The sequence below is a fragment of the Dermacentor variabilis genome, chromosome 1 (assembly GCF_050947875.1).
Source record: "Dermacentor variabilis isolate Ectoservices chromosome 1, ASM5094787v1, whole genome shotgun sequence".
NCBI lineage: Eukaryota > Metazoa > Arthropoda > Arachnida > Ixodida > Ixodidae > Dermacentor > Dermacentor variabilis.
Genome location: NC_134568.1, coordinates 287,205,444 through 287,227,205, shown reverse-complemented (window position 1 = coordinate 287,227,205; position 21,762 = coordinate 287,205,444). Strand labels below are relative to the sequence as shown.

Here is a 21,762-nt window from a genome sequence, read left to right as displayed (position 1 = left end):
ATCTATAGGCAATTCGATATATAAAAACAATATTATACAAAATTTTTTGAGGGTGTTTTACAGCTGTTCGTTCAACACAATAATTCGTTATATGTGGGTTCGATATATCCTGGTTCGACTGTGGTAGCATATCGGTAGCACATGTATGTTTCGAATGAGCAGGAGAGGGAGTAGAGAAAAATGTCTGTGCAGCTTCTCTTGTGTTTGCAATATTGTCATCCTGATCTTCAATGGAAGAACAAAACTGCACATAAAGAGCCAGCTGTACATCATTTCTAGAACTGCTGATGCATATAGCCATGGTGTCTCATGACATTATTTCTCGTTACAATAGCTTCACTTTTTCATGTGCTTGGCACATGTGTTTCACTCATCTGCATTGGCATGTTTGAAGGCTGAAAAGAAAGCAGTGGTGTCCCACCAAAATTTTCTCCGTGTTTACACTGCTGACACAGTATGATGCTACCATCTATGATCAGTGTGTGAAACTTATAGATGAGCCCTACTTGGTCGCAATTCTTGGCAGGACCGGGCTGACAATCTTAGCTTCTGTGAAACATGGAAGGGGTTAGTCTGTTATGTTGCCAGAGCATTACATGTCTGATATACTAAAGATAAAAAGGCTTAATATTTTGTTGGCAGAATGTAAAATGTTCATTTGAGAGCAGGATTTATGGACTTCAAATTTCAGTTTTACACAGATTATAGGTCTTCATGTCCTTGAAAAAATTTGGGAGTTCCAGTTTTTTTTTTTTTTTTTTTGTGGGGGTGGTGCTGTTTTGGCTTATATTTTGTTGCATGTGTTAACATATGTAGCAACCAATGTAAATAAAGTTGCGATTGTCTGTCTCATTTTTAAAACAATCTCACATTAATACAGTGCTATCGTTGTTCATGTGAAAGCAGTTTCTGCTTTGCTGTTGAGGTTAAAAACCATGGTTTTCTTTCAGTTTGTGTCCGTGTAAGTACTTGGGTGTTACTTAGTACATTCTCATCTGTTTTTTATTATTCAAGACTGAATTATTCCTTCTCCAGCCTGATGGAATACCAAAGTTAAGGTAAAGCTAGACATGTTGATAGCAACAAATGAAACAAGCAGTTATGATAACATTGTTGGAAGATAAGCTGCTTTGTGAAAATTGTGTAATAATTTTTCGGTGCTTAGAAGCTTACTACTCTGAAGTGCAAATCAGAATTTCATTAAACATTGTTAAAAAGAAAATTGGCTACACTAAAGATATGCAAGCAAATGTAATATCAGTGCACGAGATGTCCTTGCAGTCTAGACAACTGAATCATTTGTGACATGATTGTGTGCAATGGATTTTGGTTTCAATATATAAGTTTGTTTTTATGTGGCTCATGCAGTAATAAGTGCAAACCAAAGAAAAACACTTTATCAAAAGGTATTCTTTCTAAGCTTTCTTTATTAGTTCTCTAAGGGGTGTGGGCATGGCGTAGGCTAAATCAGGTGCCATGGTTCTTTTTAAATGGCAGTTGTGTTATTATTGATAGCAAAAAATGTTAAGTCACGGTCCTTAGCATTCATGAGCTGCTCAATAGGTGTAGAAACTTCATAGGCTCTGTACAGTAGTGGGAAGAATGTTTGTTGCAAAATGTGCTCTTTCTATTTGAACACTCCTGGTGTATAGTGTCCCTATCATATGCATCAAAAGTAAATAGTTTTTTTGACAGACCTTCTTACGGACGCCATCCTAAAAAGTAGGTTTAGACGAAACTAACATAAAGCATTGATGCAGGTTCTACAGTTCCATGCCAACTGTGCACAAAACTCCGGCCTAGTAAAGCCGGAGCCTTATGTGGAAGTATTTACACTTGTCTAGTAACAGTGTGACTTACCATATGTGACTGGGCATTTTGCCTGTACTTATTCTGTAGGTATCTAGAATATGCCTTTAGGTATCTAAAATGCCTATAAAGTCTGTATGTTATGCAAGCTTAGAAAAAATGGACGAGACACTGTTGTGCAATTGCATTATACTCTTGAAAAATGGGCAAGAGTTTAGCTTCACTGCACAACCCTGCATGCAGCTGCACCTGTCTTTAAAGGTGAGACTAGAAAATTCTGTATTAGAAAGTTTGTTTTTGTCAAGACAAGGGCAGGGTTCTTACACAGTTCGCAGTTGGTTTGCCTTCTCCACAGACATGCCAATGCACTGTAATGAATTTAAGGTGAAGGTTCATAATTTAAACAAAGGGAATTGGTGACTTCAATACGAATTTCCTGAAAGAGAATTGCAACCTCTCCTGAGACTCGTGTAATAAGAAGGTCCTGTCCCCCATTCTTTTAGTGCAATCCCACGCTGACAGCCACCAGGAGGCAGTAGTGTGTTGAGACACGTTGCTAGCATTTTAACTGTATACAGCTTCATTTGCCTTTTCGTTTCCCCTCTTTTAGCTTAGCCTTATCTTTTGACATTAAACCATATCATTGGCATGTGGATGAGTGGCATAGACCTCCTACAACATCATCGTATAGATGCTGTGGCTTTTGATCACACTGCACTCTCAATTCTTGTTTCATTTATTGTTTTCTTAAAAGTAGCCCATGTGAGAAGCAGCTTTTTAGGATTGGTATAGTTTCTGTCTCATTTGACATTTCGCCCATTGATGGCAAAAAGGTCACAGTAAAAATTCGTAGCATAGGTCAGTGCTCCTCGTAGCTAGTTTGAAGCACGATATTCTCTCAAAAAGGAAATAAGGCACAATTTATGACTTAGTACATATGTTTTGTCTGATTAATGTGTCAGTACTTGTCCTTATATTCCATATAATTTTTCATAATTCTTTTCTCAATGTGTTCCTCTTTTTTGCTTTCTCAAGAAGTCTAATAGCTTCTGACATTTTGGCACTGTTGAAATATGCTGCCATAATTTTTATGTGTGCACCTAAGCTTAATTATTTTCAGTGTCTTTCTAGTTACTCTGATTGGTTCTTCTTGACACGAAGGATATTGATAAACGCTATCTGCAAATATTTTTAAACAGTGCATATGAAATTAAGACAATACACAGAAGCAGTGTTAGTGTGGTAGAATCTTGTTCATTCGGAGTGCATAGGGAACAAGAATTTGGTTGAATGAAGTGGGGTTTGAATTAAACCATGTGCTATTCAAAGGCATGATGCACTATCTGAACTAGTGGCAGTTGCCTATTCATCTATGGCATGTGTGCTGTAAGCTTCCAATTGTCGTAAGCTCCTGATTGAATTTGTAAACTGCTAAGACTGCTGGTGTGGCATAGACTCGTAACCTTGTGGTGATTGATGTGTGTCTGGGAAATGTGAAATGTGTGAACACATACTATTGCATCAGAAGAATCCTGTGCGATGTTGACATGTGAAAGGTGTAGCTGCATTGGTTTTCTTGGACGATGTGTCTTCATAAGATTTGTTATAAATTCTGTGTTTTCTTCTTCTTTTTAGTTACTAGGAAGCTTTAGATTTTGCATACTCAAAGTTTGTGGACACAAACTGCCAGGTTTACAACAGAGTGCTAAAAAATATACAACAAAAAGCAAAATTTGTACAATAAAACGCAAGCAGGGTGTGGCACTTTGGGTGCGCAAATGTCCCTTTGGGTACCCAAAGCCCTTTGGGTGTGCAAAATGTTAAACTCCCTACTAAGTCCTACTACTAATCCCTACTAAGTCATACTTTGGAGACAAAAAAGTATGTTGAGAGGTTTTTATGACCATAATTTGACCATAAAGACTTAGTTCTTTTTCCTTAGTGCTCGATACACTTTACGGGTGGGCTCAGATGGCAAGAGATGGAGTGGGAGTCAATGTAAGGGCCTGTACTTGTCCCTAGCTTTTTGTGAGCTTCAAGGGACACTAAAGGTTACTATGAAGTCAAGTTAAAGTGATAAAGCAATGCCCTAGAACGTCTAAGGCGTCAACATAATTGCGAACAGAGCTTTAGTAACCGAGAAATTGAGGTAAATGCATGACACCATTTGAGACCCCCCAGCGACATTCCGGTACTGGTCCGGTGACGAAGGCACTCATCATAATTTATGTCACTAGTACTCAACTACTCGTATTAAAAGGATCATTTCATTAGATTATAAGACGGAAGAAAATGCTACTTGTCTTCTTCTGTTCGATTCTAAGAAAAGACATTTTGATGTTACCCTTGAGTAGTATGGGTGATCGAAAGGTTTCGTTTTCGCTCGACTCTGTGCCGCGCGCGTTTTAGAGTTTCAGTTGTTTCGTTATCGCGTCGTGCTGCGCTGCTTCTGCTGGCTCTCGAAACTTGCATTTGGAACAAGCAGCGCGAATGCCACGTCCATGTGATGTCGTGGGATGCGCGAACGGTCCGCGGAACTTGGCCAAGGGCAGTTGCAGCGGCGAATCCAACGTTACTTATCACTGGGTGCCATCGAGTGAACCTCTCTGTTCGAAGTGGTTAAGCGCCGTTCCTCTGCCACAGCGCGTTGGCAAAGAGCCGAAAAATCGCATAGTGTGCTCGCTGCACTTTTGTCCAGAGGATTACGAGTTCAACACCGACTTACTGAAGTCGCGTGGAGTGCCTTTAAAAGCAATGCTTTCCCGTAGCGCTGGTCCGTCGGTGTTGCCTGTATTCTCCGAAGCGCAAGAACTGCAGGTCGAAGACGGGGCAGTGAGTGCGGCATTTGGTTTTCACGAAGGGAAAGCTACAAATGTGCGAATATGTGCAGCCATGACATACAGATGCCGTTGTAGTAGTACGCAACGACGCCAGCAGCGCGAGCCCTCAGCAGCAGGTCACGTTCATCAGTGCTTAAATCGCTTAATTCGAGCCCAGCCCAGCCAATGTGTCGTTGTCAGGGTCGTCCATTGCAACGAGCGTCAAAGTTGGGGTCATAAAATAAAGAACCAACTTATCGTCGCGCGCTTTCCCTTCCGCTAGCCACCATAGTTCCGCTTTCGCGCTGCTGTCAGCTCTGTCTTGGCTCTGTTTCTGGCCGCGTGTTTGCGTTTTGCGCAGAAAAGGCGTAGCGCCGTCTGAGGGCGCCGTTTTACTCACCGACGGCGCAATGTCACTATGAGACCATGACGTCACCACTCCTCGATCGGAGGGCGGGCGATTTGAACTGCGCTAGAGGTTCACGGACGCTTCAGAACGCATTTTCTCTTAAAATAAGTCTCTTCTTTGCCGGAAACAAGCGTTTCGAGGTTTCTGTGATGGTATTTCAACAGTCCACGTTGGCTTAATATTAACCTTTAGTGGCCCTTACACACACACACACACACACACACACACACACACACACACACACACACACACACACACACACACACACACACACACACACACACACACACACACACACACACACACACACACACACACACACACACACACACACACACACACACACACACACACACACACACACACACACACACACACACACACACACACACACACACACACACACACACACACACACACACACACACACACACACACACACACACACACACACACACACACACACACACACACACACACACACACACACACACACACACACACACACACACACACACACACACACACACACACACACACACACACACACACACACACACACACACACACACACACACACACACACACACACACACACACACACACACACACACACACACACACACACACACACACACACACACACACACACACACACACACACACACACACACACACACACACACACACACACACACACACACACACACACACACACACACACACACACACACACACACACACACACACACACACACACACACACACACACACACACACACACACACACACACACACACACACACACACACACACACACACACACACACACACACACACACACACACACACACACACACAGAGAGAGAGAGAGAGAGAGAGAGAGAGACAGACAGAAGCAAGTTCAGCTTGTTTAGTGGATTGTGGTGCTTTTGGTAAGGGTGAGCCAAGTTTGGCTTGCCCTTGTATGTTTTAAGGATGATCCAAATAGGGGATGATCAGTTACTCTGATGCATGTAACCACTTTTGTCTGAGCCTTCAAAAGAATTTTTAAATTTTTTTCTCGTTCTTTTTTACAGGATTCGACCTCAGCAGTATGAGCTCAGCTATGTTGCTTGAAAATTCTCGTCTACTTCGTAGCCCATTAAACCAGCAGCAGAGTCGTGTGGCTGCTTGGATCCTGGACTCATCAGCTATTGACCATGGGAACAAAGGTGCTCCTTTTTCCTTTAAGAGCATGGTTTAGTTTACAAAGCAGCCATGGCACAAAGTTTAAATGGCTCATATGGATGGCCTAGCAGATATATTATATGATTTGTTGTGTTGTGCTGGAATTATCATCTATTACTGTGTCAGCTTCATGAGAGTTCTAAGCTGGGCTAGCTGGTTTTCATTCAGCATGGCAAAAAGTGCAGACCGCAGATCATCAGACAAAATATATCCAAACCTTTTATAAAGCACATCATTCTTTGGCCAGAAATGGTGATATTTAGTATTTTCTCCCGCCTCAAAAGGGCCTTCACCAGGCCAGATTGAAAATTTTCTTAATACACTGGAAGTTGTAAGGTGCCATCTAGGGAGCATTTTGCTAATATAATTTTGCGAATTGGTTCTTTATTAACGAAGATAGATTAAACTGAAATATCATGTTGCCATGCCGCCAAAAGATGAGCCTTGCAGCCAACAGACACACACTTCCGCTTAGCCTTGACTAGCGTCCACAAGCGGCATTTCTTCCTGGATTTCTCCCATACAGAAGCCGAGGAACCGCATCATGTTCACGTTGTAAGCCCCAACCTAATTTTTGTTTGTCTCTTCCTATGCTGCGTAGCACTAGGAGTGGCGTCCTTCCAGTGGTGACACTGCGCGTTCCACATTGTATGGTTCACTGAAGTTGGTGATGTTGCAGGCAGTGTTTCTTACGTTTAGGCATTTGTGCATGTGACCTTGACTCTCTGGCTGGAAGAGGGGCTTCCTCGAGAGAAAGGGTGTGCAGGCTTTTGTTTGAAATTTCAGCTGTTTTCATGCAGTGCATCTGCAGACAGGATTGTCCGTACTTGAACACATAATGTAACCACGCAAACAACAACGGACGAAGAAGGAAACACACTGGACAAGCCTTCTTCGCCCATTGTCGTTTCCGCGGTTACATTATGCATTCAAGCATCTACCACCAACTAGCCCGCCTTTCTCAGTTACATAGGATTGTCAGCTCAAGAGCTATGCATCGCGCTTGTCTATTTGCAATGCCTAAGCCTGTAAGGACCTCTCACCAAGTTTGGGTATTGCACATGTACAATTATGGTGTATAGGTAACAGGGTGTTGATTATGTCGGCAAAGTATTGCAGCAATGTACGCCACAAGAACAACTGAAAATCAAAATAAAAGCCCACATGCTCTTCTTCATGAAGGAGCCACTCCGGCTGTGAGCAAGGTGACGTCACATACACGGTACTTCCGTGCCACATGGATGCCACCTGCAGCACACAAATGGCCAGCAGCTGCAGGAACAACTCGAGAATTCCTGTGAAAAGCAGAGTGCACAGAACTGCAAGAAGGGCAGCAAAAGAAAGGAGACAGAGGTCATGACAGACGAGATTTAGGTGGTCTCTCGGCTCTGATATGAGGAAGGCAGGAGAGAAATGTTACACTTGGGCACTAGTTGAGCCAATCGGAGTGAGCCTCCGCATGGAGTGGGTAGCTCACCTCCTCGCACCACTGCATTACAACATTTCTTTGCTTCCATCTCACCTTTTACCTTTTAAGTAAAAAAGGTTCTTGAGGAAAAATACCCCCTGTGTGGCCCTTTACAATTCCTAGCGTATAACCAAAATTTCCAGTGGGGCCTGGTGAGAGGCACATTCAGTTCTGGAAACACCTTGAATTTGATCATTTTGATGCTGGGGACAAGATAAGCAGTAGAAAATGAAGCCAGAGAAAGCATAGGGGAAATTGATTGTTGTGTTTAATTGAAATGTAATTTTCTATATTTAATTGTGTAAGCTAAAGGGAAATGAAAGTTGATGAAAACATAACTTGCTGCAGGTGGGAGCCAAACCCACATCCTCCGTATTATGCATGCGGTGCTTTGTCAGTTAAGCTACTGCGGCATCACCTTTCTCGGATGTTTGTGCAGTATATGTACAAAATTAGCCTGGGAGAGTTAGCCAGATTCGCTCATGGCCGAGGCGGCAGATGTGGGACATCCTTCTCTTTAACTGCAGCATTCACATACTGTGTGACGGCTGGGACTTTTAAAGTTGTGCAAATAAAATAGCACAGTTAAAAGGACATGAATAGAAGCATATTTAACAGTTCAGCATTGTTGCGTTTATGTCAAAAGTAAATTATCATTTTTGTCCAGCTATTGTTGGTTAACCAGAGTTGTCATGCATGTGTCTATTCTTGTTTCTGTAAGCTTGTGAAGCGATTTGCTTCTTGCATACATGTCATTGCTAGAGCTTGTGAATATGTTAGCTATTCGCCATTTTATGAGCATATTCCCATTTGTCTTTCCCAATCCCAAGCAACCAAATGCTTAATGGGGCAGTATTATTTTGGGACCCCAGGCAGGTTGAAGATGTCCGAGCTGCACTTCTGATGCAGTAAATCTTATTTTGTCTGTGTCTTGCCATTCTAGATGCTTCAATGCTCCAAGAGAAGCTGTTCCATTTGTCCAATCTACTGCAGCTGATTGAAAACAGTCCAAGCACAATGTCTTCAAATTACCTTGAGGTGTGTCTTTGCTTTAATGCCAAGGGAAGTGAAAGCTGTGTATGTAGCAGTAATTGCTGCTATAAATTTTCGAAGATATCAAATGCATAAACAGATGGTGTTCAGACTGGCAAATGACCCTAAATCATACTAAAACTTTACGCACTCCTCTTCCCGTATTCCAACTTCATACTTTATAGGTAACAATGTTGTCAAACTTACTACCACGTACAAATACTTAGGAATCAACTTGCAATCGGATCTAACATGGCATCATCACATCAACGTTACTCTTGCATCTGCTAACCGTACTTTCGGAATCATGAAACACAGACTAAAGCAAGCGCCTTCATACCTAAAGAAACTTGCGTACACCACGTTAATCAGGTCTAAAATTGAATATGTATGTGCCATCTGGGACCCGAGCCAAGACTACATTATACGTAACATTGAATCCCTGCAAAGCCGTGCTGCTCGCTTCATTTTTTCAGATTTTTCTCCGTACTCCAGTGTTACATCTTTAAAAATTCGTGCCGAACTGCCTCCGCTATCACTACGACGGAAACACGCCCGCCTGTCTCTCTTTCACAAACTTTATCATGATCGTTTGCGCGACAACTTCTTTCAGTCACCCCCTGTCATTTTTCCTCGCCGTGATCACCCCTGCAAAGTCAAACGCCTAGCTTGCCACTCGGCCCATTACGCACAATCATTCATCCCCAAAACCATAGCTGACTGGAATAACCTACCATCTGATATTGCCACTGAAGTTAACACTGATCAATTTCATCAAATGCTGTGGAATCATATCAGAATTTGACGTCTCTGTGCGTCTTTGGTGTTAGCTATTTTTTTTTCAGGGCTAATTTAATACCTTTGTATCTTATTTGACATCGTATTGCAGTTTTTTCTCTTTTTGTGTTATCCTTGAACCCCCGGTGTTTCAATTTTCACACTTCATTCTTATCTTTATTCGAACTTTAATCCACTTCCAGTATTGGTGTATGCGTATTTTGTGGTGTTCTTACTATGTTTGCTGAATTGTTTATTCTTACTATTTTTTTTCGCATATTCTTATTAGTGTGTTTCGTGTGCCCCCCCCTATGTAATACCCTCTCCAAGAGGGCCTTTAGGGTATTTGAATAAATAAATAAATAAATAAATAAATAAATAATCCTGCTTGGTCACTTACTTTATGACTACAGTATGGAATGGATCTAGTCTCAGCATGGTAATGATTATGTAGTAACAGTATCTCAAACCGAAATGCTTATGTGTCATTATCAAATGGTGTTCATGTGTTTTCTTTTTATCCATGTATAGCCAACCAAGTTGTTCACCTCTAGTAGTGCTTTCACTATTAAAAGTTCAGCCGTCCCTATGCACTCAGCGGTGAAGTGGAAGGAGTGGAGTCGACCACGACTTCAGTTTATTTAGTTAGCTGCAAAGGCATGTGTTGTAGCATATAGTATACTTCATGAAGTTATACATGCACTAATAAGTTAAAAGTACAAACATATATATTCTTAAAAATTGGATACTATGGCAGCGATTATTGTGTAGCGCATCAGATTTGCAGCAGTCTGACCCTGAAGCTCGGCATATGGCCAGGAACGACCAAGACCGGTATTCCTCGGGTTTTCCAGTGGCTTGCTGCCTAAAGAAAAAAAAAAAGAAAAGAGAGATGAGAGAGAACCTAAACAGAAAATGAGAGAGAAATTATTCAGATGCACCTTTGTCTTCCTGTATTCCCAGATCCCCGAGATGGAGCATGTCGTGGGAGGTCAGAAGAAAGATCGCAAGCGGTTCCACCTGAAGCGCATTCGAAGAAGCAAAAAGGACTCTGAGCCAGGTGCGGCAAGCAAAGGGGGCAGCAGTGGGAGCAGCAGCAGTGGGAAGCCACCGCTCAATGTGGAAATAACAGTGTCACAGGATGCACCCGGCGCTAATGATATTTTTGCCAGCATGGACAACCTGACAGAAGCTAATCGCTCTGAAAAGTCGGTAAGGAACAGTGTGAATACTTCACAGCAACTCCACAGCAATCCATAATTATAAAGTGACTATGCTTCTGAATGTTAACTTTATTTGCAAAAATGTTTTGGGGAGAAGTAGGCACTTGTATGTCTTAAGTTAAAGGGACATTAAAGAAAAAAGTAAGTTGAGCTATGTTTCTAGATACCTTTCTAAAATAAAAAAAAAAAGCCACTCTTACTGTGAGAGGAGGCTTGATAAGATGGCTGATGACGCCATCTTGAAGTTCCCCCACCAACTAGACACAACGTCATTGAAATTTGATGGCATCTGCTTGGGCCTGGTTAAATTTTTATCATTAGAGATGGTCTCCATTGTATTTTCAAGGAGCCAAGGATTGAACTTCGCAAATTTCGAAAGCTTCTGCGGTGCCACTACAACCCAAATATAAAAAAAAGAGATACCTTGTAAACCGTGACATAAACCAGTGCTGAAGTTCTGATACCAGCTTTTAAAAATGGACCTTTGGCTTTCATTTTCATTTTTAGTGATCAACCTCTTACCACAAGATTAACAAGAAGACAGTTTTGAAAATATACTTCGTAATACTTTAAACTCCAAACTTACTCTAAATTAATTCGGCGTTTCTCTTCAGTATCGCGTTAGAGAGGCAGGCAATGAGTAAAGGCATGTTGCTTATTGTATAAGTGATGGTAAGCAAGGGCCGATTGCTGGTGGCTTCAAGGGACAGATAGAGAGTGATGCACATGACAGTGTGTGTACGTCTTGGCTATAGTTGTGCTTTCCTTTTTCCCCTTTGATATTATTTTCATTGATATTTAAGTTTGGCTGGAGCATTCTAAAGCTATTGTTAGAGCTGACATGTCGCATTAGTAAAGGTAGTTGCGTAAGCTAGTGCTGATCTTACAATTTGCAGTGGCTTTCTTATTTGCAAAAAATCAGCTGATGTTCTTGGTGTTTACTTTTCTTTCAATTAAAGAGTGTCTTTTAGTGCATTAATGTAGATATGCTAGAAAGCAGTGATCATTAGTGAAAAAAGAAATGCAAATCAGGCAATAAATAAAAGGAGTTGAAGAAATGAATTTAATTTAGAGCCTGTGCACTTTGTTAATGCATGTTAATCTGCATGCCTACAAACAATTTCAGTGTGGATGCATATGTAGTTACTGCTCGTAGGATATGTGTTGAAGGCCAAGGGAGGTAACACCTTTCTCTCATAAAATAACTTGTTCTATTTGATGTGCACATTTGTGTAACTTCTTATTTCTTGGAAAACAAACTTTTTTACACTACAATAGGTTGGTTGCACGAATGTCAATGGTGCATGTAATGTACTAGTATGGCGTATGTTCACTGATACAGTATAATCTCTTTGAGGGGAAGCATGTCACTTTCTCAGTTTTTTGTGGCACCTGATGTGACTCCTTTTGGCCCTTTGCAGAAGCAACAGTGCAAATACTGTCATTTGAGTGCATGTGGCTTTTGCTAACATATGTACATAAACATAAAGGGAGACACGGTCGATAGTGTATAGCTAATTTGCCTTTGCTTCTAGATCTGTAAATAATTTAAGAGGAGGTAGAAGTTGCACAAAAAAGGATGTTCTTTCCAAATCATAAATACTGGCTATGGCTAAAACAAAAGGTTGCCTCATTCCAAGACATTAGTTAGACTTAATCCTGAAATCGTTTTGGAAAAGTGACTGGAGGGTTGGGGGAGGATGAAACATCTGCACTGTTCATGCAGCAGTCTTTCAGGCAGCAGAGTTGTGTGCCGAGCATTATTTTTTCAATCGCATTGATTCCCACAAATTAATTTACACGTCATTGTGATTATGTAGGTGGAAAAAAAGCAGTTTGGTACTTTTGTTCTGTCATGGATGGTGGCTACATTGGTAGCATTGCACTGCAGCAATTGAGAGGAAATAATGTCGAACCTGGGTGCATCGAGCCTGGTTAAAATCTATTATATATCTGATATAGAACAGTTTATGCACATAGTGAAGCTTCAGTGAGAATACATTGCGTGTAAAAGGTATAGTTTCATGGAGTGAAAATTTTATACACACGCTCTGTGAGTTGGCTTTTTTGTGTGGAACAGGCCTCTATTGCACCTGTCATGAAAGAAAAAAGTTTTTTTTCCTTCAACTATGGTCTGTGCCACGTGCAATTTCCCATGTCCTTGCCATGCATCAAGCCGTGCCGCGCCTAGAACCCCTTTAGAAAAGGATGCAATGCGTATTGCTCAACCAGTTTGTCAGTATGCATGTTGGCCCATGCATACCGACGAGTGGACACGCGAGTTCATGATGCTGGAAAATTTGTGCAACAGCTAATCAGTGTTTCTTCTTGTAAAGTAAGTTCATTGACGCACACTTCAGTTTAACCGATCTGTCGAACTTTTTAATGGTGGATGTCTTTTATTCTCCATTTTTCAGTTAAACTGGTTAGTTAGACACGTGCATGTTATAGCTAAAAAAGAAATTGTAATCATAGAGTGGTGGTGAATACCATATTTACTTGCATATATAATGATCGCACTCGCGTAATGATTGGACCCCTGAATTTTGTTGTCAAAATTCGATTTTTTTCTTTCCCGTGTAATGATTGCACCCCGAACTTGCCGCAGCGATATGTTGTGTGCCAAGTCTAGCTAATGATGATCATGCTTACCATCTGTCGAATGCTGTCGAATGCTATGCGAATGACTCTTCAAGACATACCAAGTGGTCTGCATGCAGCAAACATTCCTTTCATCACTTTCCACACTTCCATGAGAAAAAGAAGCTACAACCAAACTTGCCTTGGCTTTATTATTTGTAAGCTTTATAATGGTTGTGGTGAACAACAACAACAAAAAAGGCACCTTTCAATTCTTCTCGTCTGCACTTGTGGGCACGCAACAAATCATGAGCGGCAACGAGAGTGGCCCTGTTTACACTGATACGTCAGAAGTGTACCCTATTCATATGCCGACGCTTGTAACACAGCTAAGATATTTGCTCACCCTTAGCGGAAACGTGCCGTGTTAGGATAGCAGTGAAGACAAATGCCGCAGTTTCCACAGCATGCCCACCATGTGTTTCTATGTCACTGGCAGCTAAGCACACCTATTTCTGTTTCTGTCCCCTCAAAGTGGACATAGCTACGTTATTGCCGCAAGCTTGCCAATATTAACGGTATTATTCATTACTGATACGGAAGAAACTGTTTCAATGCGCATAATGTACTCACGAGAAGAAAAAAATCACGTTCGGAGAGTTCGGCTCGCTCTGCCGGCTGCCATATTTGTTTTGGTGTCCCGCGCTGTTATAGCGGCAGCCGCTTGTTTGTTGACCTGTTGTCGCTGCGGGATGAAAAATTTTTTTTTCTTTTTGCGGGAAATTTAACCTGCGTAAGGATCGCACCCCTGAATTTACGTCAATTTTTTTGGCAAAAAAGTGCGATCATTATGCGAGTAAATATGGTAAGGGATGTGTAGGACCCTCTGCCACTGCTCTGTGTGTAAGAATGAATTGAACAAACATTTTTTTTTATTCTAGGATGGGCCTGCAATGCTTTCAATTCGGGACATGGGCTACCTGAGTTGCTCACACCCTTCATTGGCATCAGATGGGACACTGGTTGGCCCTGTGCCCGACAGTACTGCTCTGGCTGCATACTGTTCATACGACACTACGGGCGTCTTCAAGCACATGGAGCAGTTTCTCTCTCTGGCAAAAGAAGGTGTGTACAGGACCCCTTGCATGACATACAGGGCTGCTGGGCTATACAATTGACAATGTTGCGGGTTTTATTTTTTGTGTAGTACATTCAGGCCTGCGAGCCATGCTGCGCAGCTTACAAACCGAGCGGGAGCGCCTCAAGCAGCACTTGGAGTCGGAGAGCACTGCTAGCTGTGGCAGCAATGTTGCACTGATTGCAAACCTTAAGAATGCACTGACGCAGGTGAACACAGTTGCTTTTTTCCTTTCTTCTTTTTTTTCCGCACATGCCTTTAATTTAGGCTACATGTCATGTAACATTTTGTTCCAGGCGGTTCAGCAGAACTATGACCTTCGAACCTGCCTTAAGAAGATCCATGAAGACACTGATCCTTCAGCTTTCCCAGCACCTGATGGATCTGCTGCAGAAAGTTTTGATGAGCCGACGGTGAGCTTTGTTCACTTGCCAAGTGATGTAATATTAATGCAGCACATGCTATTTATCGCCTACTTCTTTCCAAATTCTATGCACTGCTTTTGTCAGAAACTTGGAGCTTGCTCACTGTGTCATCTAAGTCATTGCCAAACTGTGTAATGAGTAGTATTGTTGCATCCTGAGTATGCTGTAACGCTGAAATGCATTAACTCGTACTTGCCCTCTTGAGCTATGGAACATTGGGGATGCCATTGGAAACAGCGCGGAGTTAAAAAGTGAGGCAAATGTACGTTTTTTTATCATTCAGGTTATGTTTTTATTGCTTGTTCACTTTTGCAGTAGCTTTGTTTTGGCTGTGGTAAGAGATGCAAGATGGTCCACGCTAAAATAAGCTGAAGGCTGGATCATGCTTTTAATGGAACTTCACTTAGCAATGTGAAAAAAAAAAGAGACAGGTCTAAGTGCTGTACTTTTCCTTGCTGTACAAAGTGTGGAAAGGGTAATTATAGGCCTAGGAATCATATGGAAAAGAGCGCCTTGTCGTGATCAGCCATGTGCTTCGGTGTGGACGTCCAGCTAGTCCATTGAGCAGAACCGTTGGCAGAAAAACTTGACATTAACTGACCTTGCCCATGTCTCACCTCAGCTTGTGCATCAACCTGTGCAGCAGTCGGTGTCACACGAGAGCTCGTCTGCACTGTCAACATCGGAGTTCTTTGATGCAGCCGAAAAGTTGTCACTGAGCAGCTCTTCCTCAGAAGAAGAAGAAGAGGAAGGCAGCTTTTGCAGTGAGGTGTCCGACGATGGCACTGAATATGCACCTGGTGTTGAGGGCAATCTCAGAGACCGCGTGCCGCTGTCTCAAGGGCGCCGTTCAAAGCTGCCAGCTCCCAAACCTGATGCAGGTGATACAAGCTTGTGGAACTTATTGTGTAAAAACATCGGCAAGGATTTGTCTAAAGTGAGCATGCCCGTGACCATCAACGAGCCCCTCAACATGTTACAAGTAAGGCTTTTCTTAAAAAATTTCATTATAAATCAATTTGCTCATGGACTCTCAGCATAAATTGAAATGCAAGCAGGGAGAAGTAGACTAGAATAACTTGAATTCTTTGCATCTGGCCACTAGACACATTGTAGCCCCACAGCTCCATATCCAAGAATAATTTATGCCATTATCACACATGTTGCAAATGCAAAGACACATTTTAGTCTGAAGTGGGCTGCTTGCACTTCAATTTGTGCCACTAGTCCAGTCATGTACTGTATTTGTTGAGTTGCTTACACCTCTGTAAGGTGGTGAGGCTGTCAGGTTGTAAATAAAATTTTTATCAATACTCGTAGAACATAGCGCCCTTTAGCAGGTTACTTGTGGTGGTTGTAATGTGCATGGACACTGATTTTCCATTATACATTTCATTAATCCATTGCAGTTGTAGTTACATTTATGTACTGCATTTTCCCGCAGTGCAGAGAAATGCAGCAATGTAGTTTGCCGCACATTTAGTATGCATATTTCTCAAAACTGGTGCTTGGCACAAGATTTGTAGAAGTGAGCATGCCCTAATTGATAATGGCTGGCTTCAATTTTGCTATAATGGACCCCCTTGTGGTGATTATAATGTTAATTAGTTACTTTTGATGAACTAATCCAACCGTTTGTATTTGCCTCATTGATCCTGACGTCTGCTGTTGCAGATAATGTGTTGCAGAAGAAATTGTCCCTTAATCTCTACTGCAATATGTTTAGTGATCAGTTGCAGTCTTCCCTAAAGTAGCTGGTGTAAAACACTGCAGGTCTTTGTGTCAACTCACTAGTGCTGTTCAAAGCGTTTCATCTGAGGCACATAGAAAAGGCTGGCTTAATTCATCATTGTTCATGGCACGTGGCTCAGGAGAGTTCATGTAATGTGTGTGAAGTGTCCATGCAGTGCTTGAAGTGTGCTGCACATTCCTTTTAACTGAGTGCCAAGATGCAGGCTGTGTCATCTGCTTTATATGTGCTTATTGGCCTGATACGTGTGGCAGCTTTCTTGGCGCAAAGTAGGCTTTCAGTGCATGTTTCCTTTTTACTTTTTGAGGCTTCCATACCACAAGCCATGGATAACAGTCTGTTAGTACTGACAGTGCTGATATTTTAACAAAGCAATCATTCTGATGGGCATTGCAACACTCTCGTTAGCTGCATAACTAAATATAAGAAATAACTGTTTACCTATTGCATTGAAGCAGTTGATCATAATTTATAACCATTAGTCCCTGCTGAGTGCTCCATGAACTGCTTCTGAATTTTCAGAAATGATTCTACTTACTGGTGTGGTATGTTTAATTTTCTCTCATATGATGTGCAAAGTGGAAATGGAGCAGACAATACATGACAGCTTTGGTGTTGCAGCTTTTCCTGCTGATTTATGCTTGCTCAATTTCAATAATTTCAATTTCAATGCACTGCACTGCAGACACCTTTTGAATGGTTCCAAGACAAGTGCTTGTAAACACTGGTCAGTAGATGACAATGAATCTGCATCATTGGCATTGAGCATGTAGTGAGGGCATACTCTTGAACATGGAAGTTGCGCTATTTTTCTGCACACTTTGTTTTATGCAACAAATGAGCCAGAATTCATAAACTTGTTTTGTGCAAATATAACAGTAGCACCAGAGTGCACTCTTAGGGGACAATATGTGTATGGTTATAATGAATTGCTTATGATCAAGCCCAAAGATAATCAAACTACAGCAGCAATGCAAAGAAAGAAAGTGGGTAGTTTCATATATAGATGGCCATAATGCTTTGATGATATATTAGCATGGAATTTTGAAAGGGTTATTTTTGTTTTTTGAAATAGTCGGGTCCAACATGGGAATGGGACTACTATTGTTATGGTTAATTATTGCATCGCATGCTAGGCATAACATTAAGAGACAGGAAGAGTTTGAATTAGAGAGCAAACTGGTATAGCCAATATTCTGATTGACATGAAGAGAAAAAAATGGAGCTGGGCAGGTCATGTGATGCGCAAGTTAGATAACCGGTGGACGATTAGGGTTACAGAATAAGTGCCAAAAGAAGGGAAGCACAGTCGAGGATGGCAGAAGACTAGGTTGGGTGATGAAATTAGGAAATTTTCAGGCGCTAGTTGGAATTGGTTGGCGCAGGACAGGGGTACTTGGAGATCGCAGGGAGAGGCCTTTATCCTGCAGTGGACATAAAATATGCTGCTGCTGCCGCTGATAATGATTGCATCATTTACAGCATAAGCCACTGTTAAAACTACTTATGTATGTCATGTGCTATCTTTATCACTTCTAGGTGCTAAAGCTGAAATTTCCTGCGTAAACAACACACTGCTTTTTCCACTGAAATTTGCCATCATTGGGCAAAATTCAAATTCAATTGGGCAATTTCTGGTGTCATTTTTGCAGAATTGCTGGTTATGATGTCTGTGTCCTTGTATTGTATGCAACAGTAAAAGTCCCCACCTTGTGTTTTAATCTCCATCATTTCGCAACTAGCAAATTAGTTGGTGCATTCTGATCAGTGCTTTTAGAATGGCAAATAAATATAACAGTGTAGTCAGTTGGAGCTTTTATACAATGGAAGAAAGCAGAAGAGCATGTCTTTTTCTATTTTTACATGCAGGCATGCTTGTTTATTGCGAAAAACCTCACAGGTTTATTATTATTTTTTCTGTAGAGACTGTGTGAGGAACTGGAATATAGTGACCTGTTAGATAAAGCGGCTGCAACTGAAGACCATTTCGATCGAATGGTGAGTGTGTTATTGGGCTGCGTGACCAGGGAAACTTGGGCGAGTTAATCCATTAATAGTTTGTCCTGTCTGTTTGCCTAATATGTTTGCATTAAATTATGTAAGCTAATACTGCATGTGGCTCCCATTTTGGAAGAGTAAAGAAATTTTAGCCTTTGAAATGGTGTTTTATTAATGAGCACAAGTTACATATTACTATTGCTTTTGTTGACTTACCTTTTGTTTCATATAATTTAATCATGCTGGCTGAAGTTCTCAGCCTCATGCTTCTCCTAAACTAGCATTACACGATTTGGCCTTCTTTTCACAAACAATAATTGTGTAGAATTTTTTTCTTGCAGATTTTTATGTAGTATTTTCTTAAATGAAGCACTACCCTTCCTTTTCTTTTCGTTTCATCATGGCTGTGAAATCAAAGGAAGTGGAAGGTGCTAACTAGATTTGAATCAGACAAAATGATAATGCTAAGCACAAACAAGCACTGTCATTTTTATACGGAAAAGCTTAGAACACTGACACCAATATCCTTTATAGTGTAATAAAATTTAATGCCTATTTGGTAAGTTTCATCACATTTCCTGTGGTGGAGGTTATAAGATTTAAAATTCAGAGTGTTTGGATTTGGCAAAATATGGCATCTGCAGTATATAGGGTGATCATTTTTAAGTGACTTGGAAAGCATATTTAGCGCCAACGAACAAGGGCAGGAGGGAGACGACACCACACTGTGCTAACTTCAACAACTTGATTTTCAGGAAACACCCACCTATTTAACCCATGCACAGTAGCGCCACCTCATCCAAAAAATTATGAGGTGGCACCACTGTGCATGGGTTGAATAAATAGGTGGGTGTTTCCTGAAAATCAAGTTGTTGAAGTTAGCACAGTGCGGTGTCGTCTCCCTCCTGCCCTTGTTCATTGGCGCTAAATACGCCTTCCAAGTCATTTTACCAACACGCCCAACAAATGACAATGCTGAAATTCATTTTTAGGCTCTCAGAATTTAAAAAAATCACCTGTTGCAGATAACATAATTCTAGTCGTTGAGCTGGAAAATTCAGAGAGGCGGTCATTACTTGCACAAGAAATTGAAACACGTATTCAACTTTCAACCAGCTTTACAAAATGACTAATTAACTTCTTAATTACCTTATGGTGTGTATTGCAGTTTACGAATTGTATCCGGTGATTTTGCAAAGCGTATTCACTTGGAGTAAATTTCCACGATGACATGTGGCAATATCAGAATATAACATCAAAAAATTTTAAAAAATGCAAAAAAGGGAGATATTGTGTTGGTAGGGTAAAGAAAAAAAGAAATAGAAAGAAAGAGAATGTGTGTTAGGGTAGGGGAAGAGTATGTTTTGGTAGATAAGGCAAGCTGGTTAGTTAACATTTCCCGGAATTATTTATGATCAGGGCATTAAACTATTTTCTGCAAGGCTATTCCAGTGGGTTATTGCGTCCAGCAAGAATGAGGGTTTAATTCATATGTCTGAGTGATAATGCATGCTACAGGACAACTGTGGTTTAAGTGGGAAGACATACTTAGGGGTGGATTTAACAAAGAATGCCTGTGGTGCGGATGGTCAAAAACGAGTGAAGCAAGCAGAGACAAGAGATGATCCGGCGGGAGGCATAATGCATGCTACAGACAACTGTGGTTTAAGTGGGAAGACATATTTAGGGGTGGATTTAACAAAGAATGCCTGTGGTGCGGATGGTCAAAAACGAGTGAAGCAAGCAGAGACAAGAGGTGATCCAGCAGGAGGCAAGTGATGGTAATGAAAGTGTAAGCTTTGGTGTGGCTAGCTGATTTCACGTGAATACTGGTTATAAATCAAGCAGCACGGTTTTGTTCTGCTTCTGGGTCAGAGGTGACATATGATTGGGAAGGGTGCAAGCTAGATGATGCATATTCTAGCAATGGACGTACAAATGTTAGATATGCTAGTTTTTCTTATTTCAAGTGATGCAGTTTTCAGTTTACAATTTAAATATACAAAAGTACATGAAACATTAGAGCAGATGGTGTCAATATGTGTTGTCCATAATAGTGTTGATGTCATGTGCATGCTCAGGTATTTGTAAGATAGAATGTTTGGTAGGAGCATAATTAATCACATAGGGGTGGTTTGTTGTGGTGTGATTGTGGTTGTATTTTAAACAAATATAATTGCTTTCATTGACTGCTGGTTTAGGTGTGCATAGCTGCCTTTGCGGTCTCTGGCTACAGCTCATCCTATCATCGAGCTGGGTACAAACCTTTCAATCCACTGCTTGGAGAAACTTATGAATGCATTCGAGAGGACAAGGGTTTCCGGTTCATTGCAGAGCAGGTGATGATTTTTTTCTGTATGACCTTGTTGTTGCCTTAATGAATAGTAGTAGGAGAGCCTGATGAGTATATTTTTTTGCCAGAACTTATGTACACTACACTTCCTTTAAGGGGACACTAAAGGCAAATATTAAGTCAAGCTAAAGTGATAGATTGGTGCTCAAGAACCTCTGACGCGTCAATATTATCGCAAACAGCTGTAGTAATCGATAACTTGAGATAGATGCAAGACATGATTAGAGACTCCCCAGGACATTCAAGTGCTAGCCCGATGATGAAGGCCCTCGTCATTATTATTCTGTCACTAGCACTCTACCACTCCTAATAAAAACATTTTATTACAGAATAAGATGAAAGAAATTGCTACTTGTTCAGTTCAAATACGAGATCTTTAGAAAAAGAACTCATTGGCGCTACCCTAGACGACGACATGGGTGGCCGGAAGGTTTCGTTTTCTCCCCTCCACACTGCCCGCGCTTTTGTGTTTTAGTAGTTTTCTTACCATGCAGTCCTGCACTGGTTTTGCTGGCTCGCGAAACTCACACAAGCTGCAATTGATGTGATGTAGCAGGACTCTCGAACGGTACACGCCACTTGACCAAGAGCAGCTGCAGTGGGGAATCCAACGCTCTGTCTTTGCTCACTTTCTTTATGGCCATGTGTTCGCGTTTTGCGCAAAAAGCCGAGGCGCCGTCTGTCTGGTGCCGTTTTACTCACCAACAGCAGTAAGCGGTGATGGCGTATCGAATGTCACCACTCCCCGGTT

General features: G+C 41.4%; 1 protein-coding gene across 6 annotated transcripts in view; it reads left to right on the top strand.

The window, feature by feature from the left end:
- The window catches only part of LOC142566709 (oxysterol-binding protein-related protein 6-like), a 147,555-nt gene that overhangs the window by 93,186 nt on the left and 32,607 nt on the right, over positions 1-21,762 (top strand). For 5 of the 6 annotated variants that reach the window (XM_075677557.1, XM_075677575.1, XM_075677565.1 and 2 more), the window contains 9 exons: positions 6,117-6,251; positions 8,679-8,773; positions 10,508-10,756; positions 14,289-14,472; positions 14,555-14,694; positions 14,782-14,898; positions 15,533-15,892; positions 18,584-18,658; positions 20,860-20,997. In XM_075677557.1, coding sequence (XP_075533672.1) covers positions 6,117-6,251; positions 8,679-8,773; positions 10,508-10,756; positions 14,289-14,472; positions 14,555-14,694; positions 14,782-14,898; positions 15,533-15,892; positions 18,584-18,658; positions 20,860-20,997 — 1,493 coding nt within the window. The remainder of the gene's footprint in view (positions 1-6,116; positions 6,252-8,678; positions 8,774-10,507; positions 10,757-14,288; positions 14,473-14,554; positions 14,695-14,781; positions 14,899-15,532; positions 15,893-18,583; positions 18,659-20,859; positions 20,998-21,762) is intronic. The other variant, XM_075677589.1, reaches the window with a different exon arrangement.